This window comes from Beta vulgaris, chromosome 4 (assembly GCF_026745355.1).
Source record: "Beta vulgaris subsp. vulgaris cultivar EL10 chromosome 4, EL10.2, whole genome shotgun sequence".
In the NCBI taxonomy this organism is placed as follows: Eukaryota; Viridiplantae; Streptophyta; class Magnoliopsida; order Caryophyllales; family Amaranthaceae; genus Beta; species Beta vulgaris.
Genome location: NC_079205.1, coordinates 33321392 through 33335525, shown reverse-complemented (window position 1 = coordinate 33335525; position 14134 = coordinate 33321392). Strand labels below are relative to the sequence as shown.

General features: G+C 36.7%; 1 protein-coding gene across 4 annotated transcripts; it reads right to left on the bottom strand.

Annotated features, from left to right (window-relative positions):
• Window positions 1-2590: 2590 nt before the first annotated feature.
• Window positions 2591-13356, bottom strand: LOC104907189 (sucrose-phosphatase 2). 4 transcript variants are annotated; one of them, XM_010696078.3, is made up of 10 exons: window positions 13151-13356; window positions 11604-11683; window positions 11212-11511; window positions 10974-11075; window positions 10698-10886; window positions 10306-10596; window positions 9872-10058; window positions 3608-3654; window positions 3413-3512; window positions 2591-3323 (listed from the first exon to the last, which is right to left on the bottom strand). In XM_010696078.3, exons 2-9 carry the CDS (start codon window positions 11661-11663, stop codon window positions 3429-3431), a joined length of 1260 nt encoding a protein of 419 aa, XP_010694380.1. In that variant the 5' UTR covers window positions 11664-11683; window positions 13151-13356; the 3' UTR covers window positions 2591-3323; window positions 3413-3428. The 4 variants fall into 4 exon arrangements, with proteins under 4 accessions (XP_010694380.1, XP_010694384.1, XP_019108099.1 ...); XM_010696082.3 differs by lacking the exon at window positions 11604-11683 and having other exon boundaries at window positions 13151-13355; XM_019252554.3 differs by lacking the exon at window positions 13151-13356 and having other exon boundaries at window positions 3413-3532; window positions 11604-11742.
• Window positions 13357-14134: the final 778 nt, after the last annotated feature.

Below are 14134 nucleotides of genomic sequence, written 5' to 3'. Positions count from 1 at the left end.
GAAGTTTGTTGTCTAGTGGGTTCAAAATAATCAGTCCATAAGTGTGTATATAGCAAATTTGATAATAACGGTAAAGGAGTTATAATTTGCTTATATGTTGATGATATGCTTATTTTTGGGACTGATTTGGAACAAGTGGAAAAACCAAAGTCTTCTCTCTTCTAGCTTCTCCATGAAAGATTTGGGTGAAGCGGATGTTATTCTAGGTATTAGAATAATAGAGGGAAAGGGTCGTTTTCTTTATCACAATCTCATTATATTGAGAAAGTGGTCAAGAGGTATAATGAGTCAAATTCGACTCATTTTGCTACTCCATGGATCCTAGTATTCACTTGGTTCCGAGTAGTGGTACTCCAATTTCACAATTGGAGTATGCAAGCTTAATTGGAAGCTTGATGTATGCTATGACTAGCACTCGGCCGGATATAGCTTTTGCTATTGGCAAGCTCAGTAGGTATACTAGTAATCCTAGTATGTTGCATTGGCAAGCATTGAGAAGAGTGTTAAGGTACTTGAATAAGACCTTGGATTATGTCATAACTTACAATAGAGAACCTTCTATTTTAGAAGGTTACTCGGATGCTAGTTGGATTTCGAATAAGGAAGATTATTCATCCACTAGTGGTTGGGTGTTTCTTCTTGGAGGAGGTGGGCATCCAAGAAGCAAACATGTATAACGGATTCCACTATGGCATCGGAATTCATTGCTTTAGCTTCTTGTTGCCAAGAAGCGGAATGGCTAAGGAATGTGTTGAGTGAGGTACTTATGGGTAAACCTATGTCACCTTTGCTATCATTGTGATAGTGCATCAACCATAGCTAAAGCTATAGTGAAGTCTACAATGGCAAGTCAAGGCACATTGGAGTTAGACATAGCTATGTGCGGGAAATGATAAGGAATAGTTGTATAACTATTAATTTTGTTCGGTCTAGTTTGAACTTGGCGGATACGTTTACAAAACCGTTGTCAAGGGAACTAGTGAACAAAATGAACAAAGGGATGGGTCTTAAGCCTATTGATCAACCTATGGTGAAGGAAAACTCTATTTGATGTCTAATACAACGTTAGATCTCAAATTCAAGAGGATAGTACTTCTCTGAAGGTTGGGAGCACTTGTTTAATACATCCCGAGGTTAGTGCTTGTTGCTACAATGTAAAGAGGTTGAATTTTATTCTTAATAAATCTTTGATAAGTGCTCAATTGTAGGAGCATGTTCGGAAAGATTTACCATATAAGCTAGAAGTTTGGCCGCTTCACAAGTCTAAGGCTTGACTTGGAAGCTTATGAATGTATGGACACCAAGGCTTCATAGGTGTCGGAGGTTTAAGAACCTAGTTTATGTTTGTGTATTAGTACTTCAATAATTTGTATGGTTATATGATTCAAAGCTTCTTATCATTATGATCAAAATTATTGTAAAGTTACTTTTACTAAATGGAAATTCCATCGTTAGATATTTCCATGATGCATGAACATGAGTATTTGTGATTTATAGCAAGTTGAAACTTTTCAACATTACCCTATAAATGAGAGGAGGATTATTGGAACATTTATAGGGTAATGGGTTTATTATGCTCGTATGGTCATATACTAGAAGAGGAGGAGGTCCAGTATGCAAAAGATTAGAGTACACAAAATTGCAAAGGCACGTTGAAAACAAGGAAAAACAGAAGCTGGTTGCGGGTCGCGACGCCTGGGCCTCGCGACTCGCAAGCTATTTCGCGAGTCGCGACGTGTCTTCTGCCTTGGAACGTGAAAAGATGCTTTGACGGTTTTCAACCGTTGTGATGTGTACGTTATCTGTTTAATGGCTATTAGGATCCTTAAATAAGTGGAGTAAAGGTCCTTAATCAGTGATTAAAGGGGGGGGGGGGTGAAAGTAACCACTCTAATTTATGAAGGGGATATTTTCTATATAACCTTTGTGATTCCTATGATGAGGGGGTTAGAAGAAAAATCAGTTTTTCAATACTCTCTAAACTTCTTGCTTTGCTTGAGAGAAACTTTGCCAATTTCTCTTAAGTGTTCTTCACAAACTCTAAAAACAAGTTCTTGTTGATTCACTTAGAAGATCATCTAAGTGAATTGTTCTCTCCATTGTATCTCATTAGTTATTTCGTGATAACCCGGTGACCCTAGAGGGGCGAAATTATAATAATAGGAAACCGTAGTTTCCGTGCCTTGGAGTGGGATATCTGGTTCTCTCATTGATCACACCTAACATATTGGTGGTGAGCCTGATGGCAGTAGTGGTAGTGGTGATAAGGGACAAGGTTGGTTGTTGGTAATTAGTTGCGGGTAAGGTAGAAGGTGTTTGGGAGAGAAGAATAATGGAGGAACTCTGAGCCTGCTATAGTTAAAATGACATGTTTCACATCAACAATTACATCTTTATGGCTAGTTAAATGTTATCTGAGTGTTTTCAGGGGTATCTAAGTTTGTTAGTTAAATGACAATTATATTCAAGATATGGTCAACAGTTATTCGTGCTTGTTCATAGTTCACTTAATAAAATAAAGAAATTTTGCATCATTTTGTATGGTTTAAATAAATTGAAAGTACAAAAATTGATATAGAGACTCCTACAATTGCCACGTATAAATTTCCAAAGATTTGGCATTAAATTGAAGAAACTGACAAAGTTTAGAAAAATTGACATTCATTTGGACAATTCAATAACAGTTTAGTTGAGGTTCCGAGACATGCTCAACTAGGGAGGTGGAGTTAGCATCCACGGTTGCGATGAAGGACGTGACAGGATATATGTCAATTGCCATGGACGCAGTCCATGCTGAGAGAAGTTTTGTTGTTGGAGCTTCACATTTGTGAGTGATACTAACAAAATCTGCTTGTCTGATATCTGAAGTCTCAGAAGACAATGAAGTATTCTTGTATCTATACAGAATACTATCAAAACACCTACATCAAATGAAATTGTACACAAAGTGTTTTATTCGATGGATGATTAACACAGGTGTAAAATCCTAGGACCAGCAATGCAAAGCTCTGTAGAAAAAAGTCGACGTGGCACCCCTAAGGTAAAATACTGTTGAATCAAAATATTAACTCTTTATGATGTCTTATTTGTTCCTGAATTTTGTTGTAACTTGTTATCCGCGTCTCAAAGAATTGAAACATCGCATATCTCCTTCACATTTCCTGATGTGACAACAGAAAGAGGAAAACCTCTTTATAGTTTATGCTAAGCTTAAAAACTTTATTTCCTGACGATTTATTGTCGCCTCTGTCTATACCACGGTATCAGTAAGGTACAATTTACGTGGCTCATGACTTCCTGAAACTCGTAAGTCAGAACCATTCCTGCAAGTGATACAAGAATAAGATAAACTAGATCATTGATTGAAAAATGAGGGTCATTACTTTGGTAAGGTCTATATCTAAGTTCTAACCTTCTCCATCAAGGCTCTAGAACTGCCATGTCCTTACAGTTTCTAATGTGGTACTGTCCATCCATCTCTGGTGTACATGCATCCATGTGAATCCTTCGGGCTAAAATTCATGCAGAGCTTCTGTTAGTAGCTAACAAATGGAGTCTTAAACGAATTTAAGAAATCAGCTGATCATCAATTGAATTCAAATGATACCTTTAAATTCAGTAAAGCTGTAGTTAAACAGCAACGTCGCTCCTTACCTAGACACACCTCAGCCAAAATTTAATTAAAAAGAAAAACAAAATTATGGTCATTTTAAACCAAAATTACTGAACGTACACTATGAAACCACTATATTGAAGAGGTATATGAATAGTTCAGAGCCATGGGAACGATTAACAAAGTCAGAGCTTGTCATAGCATGGTAGTAAATGTATATATGTGATGAAGGAATTCAAGGTTATTTTAATAACTATTATCCCAAATTTGTAGTTTACACATGGTAATAATTGGGATTAATAACTAACTCCCCTCCACAGAAGTGGAAGATAAATGATCACTGGATTCAATTTGAAGAAATTATCAATCCGAAAGTATTCTAGTGGAGAGAATTACAATGGAGCTGGCTGTGGCAAATATGTTTTTTGCATATAAAATGTGAATCAAACTTTTCACTGTGAATCTAGAGGTAACTATTCGAAGCCACGAAAGTTCTAAAAAAGAGCCTGTGTCCATTGGCAGGGCAGGTTACTTAGACCTAATTGCTCATTGCTTGCCATGGACTGGAGCCTCAAGAATGTTGCTATGATAATGCATTGCAACAGCTTATAGGCAATATGTAATTGATGCTATTTGGAAGTAATAGTCCTCGGCAGCATGAGAGCTTAACCAAAAAGGTGTAAAAATTGACACTAGGGGTCCCAACTATGGGCCAACATTTTGAATAGGTCAAGTATTGAGTATTCTGTGCAGGTCTCAACTAAACAGGGTCGTGTTTTTCATTGGCCATAGATGACATTAAACTGACTGAGCAAGTTAAACTTTTTTTGTGGGGCTCACTCCCTTCTTCAGCCCTTGTACAACCTTCACCCATCTCTCCTCCATTGCTGGATTCGCTTCCTCTTCCTCTGAAATTCTCACAGCCCATTTAAACAGAGGGCAAAGATTTATTTTGCCACTTAATCTGACACGATCTTACTTTCAAGGAAAAATCTTCAAAAAAGTAAAAGATGGGGTAGACTTAGGCTGAGAGAAATGGTAAGGCTAAAATCACTTCCTCTACTAACTTGTGTGATTTTCTAAACAAAGCTAGATTTCCTGATCCTAGCGCAAATTCTCAAACTGACCAACAAGAGTGTCTAATCATGAATAAGCTACTTTTTAGTAGAGATAACATTGGAAAAAACAAAAACTAAAGCCTTGTTTGTGAATGTTGAATTTGAGGGTGCTATGTTCGGCAGGATTCTATGGTTCTACTGTTAATGTCATGCCTTTGTGAGTCTTGTTTAAGACAGGAAAGATTTTGGATGATATTCATTATGTGCAGATTAGCTTCACTGGGCAAACGGAAAAGGTCTTATGGTTGTCGGTTCTTAGGATTAAAGTTGGATCCAAGATGATAAATACTGGCTTCTTCATCATAGAGGGCGAAACTAGTTACAATGAATTGCTAGGCAAAGATTTGTTGCATTTCAATTATGTCATTCTTTACATCAAGTGCTTTATTTATAGAATGGCAAGTCCTATGAAATATTGCATGCAGATGATGAGGTATACTACATCTCTACTAAATTTGAATTGTCCATGGAATCTATGAAGTTCACTCCTTTCATCAAAATAGAGATTCCACTCAACTTCCTTCAATTGTAATCAATGTTGAAGAACTAAACGAAGATGTAGCAGAAAACAGCTCACAAGGATTTTTGGCAGAAGAACAAATGGTAATTACTAGCATAGGAAGTCTAGTGCCAAGGAGTTCTTATCTTGAACTTTAAATTTGTAATTATGTTTGGAAGAAAATTAAAAAAGAGCTTATCCTATTAAATATTAATATTAGATCTCCGAGATGATCTAATATTTCGATGAAACAATGAAACTGAATATCTGACTTAGGCTCCACTGAACTGAATTTGTCTAAACTGACTGAATTGAATTGAATGAGAACTGTGAGAGAAAACTAACTGAACTGAATTTAATTTGTTTGAACAAAACTGAACTGAATTTTTCAGTCCAAAAGAACATAGCCTTAGTATATCAAATTCTTTTTGGACATAATATTTATTTGACTTTGTATGCCAAATAATTCTAATTCTGATTGTCCGTTGTTTTGAAATGAATTATAGGCAATGTTAAATGCATAAAGTTAGATAATACGAAGTATATATATTCATCTCATATGCATTGTAAGAAATATAATCTTCAGACAAACTTAGCAAAAAGATATTTCCTTGATAATGAAAACGACTTTAGATTAGTCTTTAAAAAATTTGTTTTTAACTTAGGAAAAATTGACATTAATAATCCCCACTATGACCATTCCGCTCAAAATAATCCCTACTAAGGATTATTTCAGAATAATCCCAACATTTATAGGTATCCGCCCAAAATGCTCTGGTGACCTAAATATTAGATGGGATTATTGTTGTCAATTTTTCCTAAGACTTATATTAGTCTTCACAAAATAACAAAATAATAAATCCTAACCCTTGCTCCTATTAATACTGGAGTGAATTTTGAGACAAAAAAAAAAGTAAGCAAAAAAGAAAAAAGGAAGAAGTTGATAAAATCCCTAAAATAAAGAGGAATTGAGAAAGGCTAGTCCTGCAAAGGCATTGCCACAGTAACAATCAAAGAAGGTTACTCCCTACAATAGTTTGAGGCGGTCTAGTTTCATCCCAAATGTTTGATGATGGAGAATGTCAGACCCTCTTGTCCTTCTCAACCAAAAGTGCAAACTTCTAGGGCTGTTAAATTCAATCCGTTCCTCCTTCGTAATTTGCTATAATCATGGCTTCTCATACCAACCTAGGAAAAGAGTGAATTGACGTCATAAATGAATGACAATAGGGTGAAAAATGACTCCAAGAGTCACTTTATTTTCTTTGTAAGGTGAACTATTCTTTATTATCTTCATCACAACTAGCTTTCAGACAGGAAGAAAATCTCAAAAATCCTCCTTTTCAAAACCCAAAAATTCCAAGTGACAAAAAGAAAGCCCTAGCATCATCAACTTCAGGTAAGGAGACAAAAGAAGTGGATCCTCCACTCCAGTGGCAAGAGCATTGGGAGGGGAAGAGATAGAGAGAGTAGAGAAGAGGAAGAAAATATGTGCTCTTTCGCCCTCTCTTTCATTTTCTTCCTCCTCTTCATGTTCATGTTTATCATAATCACCATCTCCTCCTCCTGCAAGAAGACCAAAAAAAAAAGAAGAGGGTCCAACGTTCTCCATCACCAAACAATGAAGCGGACTCAAATCCTGACTTTGACAACTACAACCAAAGTTCGACGGACTGTCGCTGGAACTAACCTTCTTTGGTTGTCCCCAAGAATATTGTCTGCAATGCCTTTGCATGGCTGACCTTTCTCCATTCCTCTTTAGTTTAGAGCTGTTTCTCAATTTATCAGGTGCACTTGTTTAAATCACCAACTACCCCTTTATTTGAGGAGAATGACTGCCACATTGAACTTTTTACAAAAAAAATGGATGCAAAAAAAACACATTCTTTAAAAAAACAAAACAAAAATTCACTCACGAAACAAAACATTTGCAATTATGAACAACAATCCCGCATTCTTTTTTGACCCCATTTCAATCCCTAGCATATTAGAAGTCCACAAGTTATCTTTATCAATGCACAGTTATTGCACAAACTGTACAAAGAAGGGAGGGGGGAATTTCTTACACCCATTTTTAACACATTGGCTAGTGATCATCATTAAGCAAGTGATGATGGACAACCTCGAGTACACTTAAGCCAACTCCATGTATGTCAGCCCACAATTATATGAGCATGAACAAAACCTATCAACAGATTGTCTGGCCATGGCGCTAACAGATCCAAGAAGAACCAGCGCTGAAGAATGATGGACAGTTATGGAAGCGGAAAAAGAGGAATGTGGATAAAAGGTCATGCAAACGTAAAAGTAGCTGGGATTGAATTCAAATGACAAGGAGCATAAATTCTTCTCAACTCCGAAAGGGAAGAAGCATATAGATAGAAGACCACAAATTACTTTAAAGAAGCAATTAATCATCAACAAATACAAATTACTCTTAAGTACTTAGTTCTTAGCGTTTAACTTTAGCACCTAGGCTCCTAGTTCGTTTAGCGTAGTTTAGCATAGACGTATCTACTTGATTTGACATTCTCCGGTTATAATTGTGTGATGAACCACGATCACCTCCACCTGTTGACTCAAGATCCTCACACAACACAGAGCACAGTAAACACCACAACAGAACCCACAATAGCAAGCAGAAAATCAAATATGAAAATATGAATGAGAGGAAGATGTTAGATAATAAGGATGAAGTAACTACAAGGATGGTGAGCTTTCGAGAGGCTCCCTCTCTCCCAGTCCCAATTCCCACTGAACAATCAGCTGCCTAACATTCTCTCTCCACTCCCCTTTTATTCTAAAATTCCTCCCGTACACCCACTCTCACCCATAACAAACTTTTGTCTCCTCTGCCCAGCAATAATCATTTTGTTTCCCATTCTCTCAAAATTACTGATCTGCCCTTTGAGTATTCCTCCTCTTGTAAGTAAGTAAGTTGGGCCTATTCAGTTGATGCATCACATATTGGAGCTTGTGATGGAGGTAACCTTGCCTTCCACTATCATGAATCTTTGCAACTGTCCACCTGATTATCTTTCTTTGTTTAGGTTATGTACTCAAATTTAACTAATAGAAAGTTGTTCTCTTATTTCTCGTGAGTCCCTTTTTTAATTCTTCTTGTTAAGTATGTTTTAGATAATTTAACACTAAGAATTATTTGTACATTAGTGAGACCTTCATAAAGGTCAGTAACCTCCAGGGGCATACCCCCACGACACTCTAGATCCCAAATGATAGGGTGTCTAGTGCTTGTGGCAATTCTTGCTCCAACAACTACATTTCAGTTTTGGCTCATAAAAAGTGTTTGCAAACCAAAAGCTTTCGGGCCGTTTTATAACTGACTCCTCCATTTAGCGGCTAAGTTTGAGTTGTTCAAGTAGGGATATAATATGTCGCATTAGCGTATAGTTTTTACGCGCATTTAAGTTGCATTTTAGAGCATTTAGATTCATGATCTATCCGTCCCACAACAATTTGAACACTTGTTGGAGCACGTAATTTAAGGCGATGAGTTGTATTTTCGTTACCAAAAATTATTTTATCAAATGGTAGATGTAATAGAACTTAGTGGAGTATTATTATTATTGAAGGAAAAAAAGAAAGTACGGTATTATATTTACTCGTCTTTTATTATTCTCTCTACATTAGAAATCTATATATATTTCTGGTTGCTCGAATACATAGTTAGAAATCCTCTAAGGACTATTTTTGATAGGTTGCGACATCCTCATTAGGTTAATTATTGTTTTATATACGGCATAGTGATCGATACCCAAACTTTTTTCAATAAATTTCAGTTGCCATTCCACATGTTAGAAACTCCAATTTTGAGAAAGCACTATGTAGAAACATAAAAGAAATTTGATTTGAGTTATTGATGTTTTGATTTTTAAGATTTTTCATATCTATTAAAGAAATCAAAGAGAAAAATAATTGTGGTTAACTCCACCAAGGACAAAAACAAGGCTTGGGTTGGGACTTTTTGCTACTTCATATCACCAAGATAAACAATAATGCAATAGATGTCTGTTAAAAGTGGTAATGACCAACATTGGTAGGAAAATTGCATAAACCAGAGTATAGGAAGCTACTTTATCCCAAAAATCTCACTGAGTTTAATATCGATAGAAAATATTCAGATGAAGGGTGAAGATTAAACAAAATACAGAGGAAACTGAAATTCCTAAAGCTCAAACATTAGGCTAGCTAAGACTAAGGTGAATATTGTAAGAAGTAAGAATATAATTAGCTGAAAAGGGAAAGAGTGATTACTCTTTCATGTTTAAGGAGATCAAACGTGGAGCACAGTAGTTGATAATTCAGAGTGCAATAATCTAGATGGACCCACTGCTTCCTATTTGAGGATATAGAACTATGACTCTAGGGGTGGTAACAAGTGGAGTCAAGCTTAAGTTAAAAGGGAATACTCCAATAAATCATCTGACCAGCCAGCAGAAAGATTATGCTGTACAGTCTACTAATATCAATTGCAAATTTAAATCTGTCAAACACAGGTTTTAAGTTTACTTTTAATTGAGGTTTATCACAGGAGAGTGAAGCAAAACAACAGAACTTTATGATAACAGAACTTATCACTACAATATAAAAGCATGAAGAAACAAACAAGAGATGCATCACCTGATAATTCCCATTTGTCAAATTTCACCAGCCAAGTATCAGAACCAATCTGAGCAGAAGAAACTCGATCCACCCACACTCTAAAATTGAAAGTTTGCATATGTCCATGAGACATTTCCAGTGCCTTTAAGCATTCATAGAAAGGTTGCTCCACTCCAGAAGCATGGACAAAGACACCTGATGTATGCTGATTGTCAAACAACAACAAAAAAAAAGCATAAGTGGCTGTAGCACCTGGTGAATACGGATTGAAACGAGGCAGCAACTGGACGTATACAAAATGACTAGTTTATGAGCCTTTTAACAATAATCGTAAACTTGAAAGTCAAGACCAAAAAGTCCATCTATGAATCTGCTTTAGGATATCAAACTTCATCTCTGGAGGAAGTACCACATAATGAGTGCTATAATAAGGAATCTTGAATTATACGTACAAACTTAGACTTCAAATTCTGAATAAACTGTGTGGACTTTTCGACTTCTCCACGTTGCCATTTCTCACAAGCCAAGTAGAAATTCACAACTTCAAGTCCTGGATTTATACGATCCTTCGAGTATTCCAGGGAGTCCATTTCATCTCTTGGTGAAATACAATGCCCTAGACCAAAATGGCCAATGGCTTGTACAATACCAGCAGCACATCTTTCGGAAGCGTGAAGAATGTTTTGGTTGCTCTTCGCATTCACTTCATGCCATTTCAACAACTCTTCCTGTGCATTGCTGACCTGCATTATGAACAAATGAGAGATGCTTTAAGCCAATTTCACCTAAAATGAAGAGGAATACAGGATAAAAATAGAGGTTTCAGTGATATTGAAGTACGAACCATAACACCATAAACTCCAGGAACACTAAACAATTCAGCATCATTTCCAGAATCACCACAAACAAGAGTATTCATAGGACTTTTACCATCAAATTTCTTCATCAGGTAAGTGAGAGCCTGTCCTTTTCCAGCTCCTCTTGGTAACACATCCAGAGCAACCCCACCACTATATATAATTTTGATATCTAACTGACGGGTCAAAAAGTTAAAATAGAAAGGGATGATGAGTTTAAAGAAAACATTGTTAAATTTCTAACCCAACATTTAGAGTCTTACCCCTCTTTCTATTAGGCGCGCCTCAAGAATCTCAATTACTTGGGATGCCTTGGCTTTCTCCACAAAGAAGCTAACTTTGTGAGGGCGCTGCTCGGTTTCAGACTGCATTCAACATTAGAAAATAAGCTTTATGAATATGTACTGATCCATCAAATTCTACAAGCCAATATATTACATTCATACAGATAAAAAAGACAAACATCACATAGCCATATTTGCCAGTTGCTTAAAGGGAAACCTGAGGCACAAGTTCTGCAAACTTGGCAGTTTCTTCTGTCACAATATTTCTGTCCCATCTATGATTTAAAGATTGTTCCCAATGAACATCAGGCACCAAAGAATCGCCATAAGCAATTTCAGTGCCCACAGACATAACAGTTATATCTGGGGTTAGCAAGGGTTTTTCATTCCTCAACCTTTTGTAGATAGTTGGCGATCGTCCTGTTGAATATATTAGCAAAGAATCATGGCGAAAATATGCTTCCCACAGTGCATTGAACCTAAGGAGAGCATTATCACTGGACTCATCATGATCAACCTGTGTATAACACCACCTCTAATTAACAAAAGCAGCAAGATATTGAATCCAAAATAAAAAGTAGTTTCTTGAAAAGAAAAAAAAAACAACACCATTGTGTAGTCAAGATCTGAAACCAACATAACTCGTGCTGCACAGTCGAGCCGATCCATAGTTTCACACCCTAGAGAGACTGTCAGTACATAGACTGGTCAGAATTTTCGAATAAAAATCCAATTCATTAGCCAGTCTTTTTCTTTTGAAATCATGACAGGTTTATGGCCAGTCTTTTTCTTTTGAAATCATGACAGGTTTATGTAACATCACCGGCCAATTCCACAACCCTACCAAGACATGAAAGAAAAAAGAATGAGGTGGTTTTTGAAATTCACCTTCCTGCAGTACATGATTATGTTGGGAAAAACCTCTATCTATACTAATATATTGAAAGGTATTCCTAAACATGGAACGGGGTCACCTGGCGTTCTCCCTAAAGTCATTTTACTCCATGTAATCCACATACAATAGAAAAAATTAGAAATTGCATAGTATAGGGCTTGATCCACAGTCACATTATTGCATAATTCGTTGGGGGTGTATGCGAATTGTGAATTGGTTCCAATGTTCCAGTTTGGAATTTGCGAATTGGCAATTCGTGCATAAAGGGATCTTCCCTAAAATCAAACCACTATAGAGCAAATCCCGTCCCCAAATTCGTTCCGCTTTCCAAAACGAATTGCAAATTATGTGACAATGGTTTGATGACTTTGATCTCATGACTTAAGTTTATATACAAAAGATTTAACCACTAGACCAAGTGCTATCATCTTAAAGTATAAAATTAATACATGAAAATTTTCCTTACCAGGAGCTTAGCTCGGGATTAATAACTAGTAGGGGGTTTGAAAAGTGCAAGGAATGTGAGTGTGTGTGCGTGTTATAACTTATAACAGGTATAAGTTATGAGTTTCTCCTTGTAGAATGCCACAATTCATTGCCAATTGTTGAACTATGCCTTGAATTATTTATCCAATTTCAAGCGCGGGGTTCTCGCTGACCGGTCAGCCACTCCAGGTCCAGGTTCAGCCTGGTGGGGGTTACGGGTTAGGGACGACACCCCTGAACTTTTTCGGTATATGTTATTTAAGATATCAGGTTTGTTTCAGTTTCGGATTTAGGCCCATTTGTTTAGTTAACTATTAGGGACTATATAAACCCTATTATTAACCTCTACCTCTATTATGTAATCTATACTCACTCCTAAACCTAATAAAACTGTTTCCCTTCCGCATGTGGACGTAGCTAACACATTGTTAGTGAATCACGTTGATTCTTGTGTTGATTGTTCATTATTTTTGCTATCGTTAATTGCATCAGTCACAACATCGGTTTTGAAACGAAACAGCTAATTTCTGAATTCATCAATCACCTGTTACTGACAATTTGATCACCAAAATGAAGTAGAGAAATAAACTCAGAACAAGAACAGACTTTAACTGAAATAGGTTTCAAAATTTCATTGACAAAAATAATATCATAAAACTGACAACTGACAGTATAACTTGGGAATTTTTAGTTTAATAATAAATCTAAGAAATTTTGAATGAATTAAATTCATACAGAAGAGTAAATCATCATAAATAATGGATTGAAGCGTTACCACTTCAGATCTGTTCGGAGTAGAATTCGCAGAGATTAGGGGCAAGATGGTAACATGGCAGGTTAAAGTGCACTGTTCGAGTTTAACATTGGAAACAGTTTGATAACGGCGTCACTTATTTGAGCTTTCCAGCTCTCTTATTTGTCTTTGTGCCTTTGTGGTATCAAAGAAGACGAACCCAAAGTCAGCTATGTAATCCTAAAAGCATACTCAATTGTTGCTCTATTTTTTTTTTTATAAAGGAAAGAAAAGACTAGGATGGATCCCAAGATTTGGGCCACCCTAAAGCATCCTTACGGATGATTAAAGCAAAAGATAAATCAAGAACATCAAACCAGTAAGTAGTAAGAGTCGTCACTTGACCACGGTGAGCCATCCAATCCGCAGCCATATTAGCTTCCTTGAAAGTCTGACAAATCTGAACATCATCAAAAGTAGAAAGTTCCTCTCCTGTATCTAAGATAATGGATTTGATTATCTAAGGGATTTTCCAAAGTTTTCTAATGGAATTGATGGCAACCATGTTATCACCTTCAATAATAATTTTTGAAATGCCCAAGGACTTAGCTCCTCTAATACCTTCCCGTAGTCCTTTAGCCTCCGCCAAGGGAATTGAGTCTGACATATCTAAATTCCCAGCCCCACAAAGCATAACTTTTCCTTCATCATTTCGAATGACAAAACCAAATGCAGCTTGGCCATTCGAAAGTTTAGACCCATCAAAATTCATTTTATAGTAACCCCGCGGGGGGGGGGGGGGGGGGGGGAGCCCAAGAGATATTGGTTCGATTCTTCGATTTCTCTCGGGGTCTAGACAGGGGGTTCAGCAGAAATCATATTACCCATAGAACAGAGATTGATCACATAATTCTTTATCATCATACTTGCCTTTCTTGGGGAGCAAGATTCCTATCTAAAGATAACCCCATTATGAATATACCAAATAAACCACCATGAGATAGCAATACTCTCAATTTGATGGGT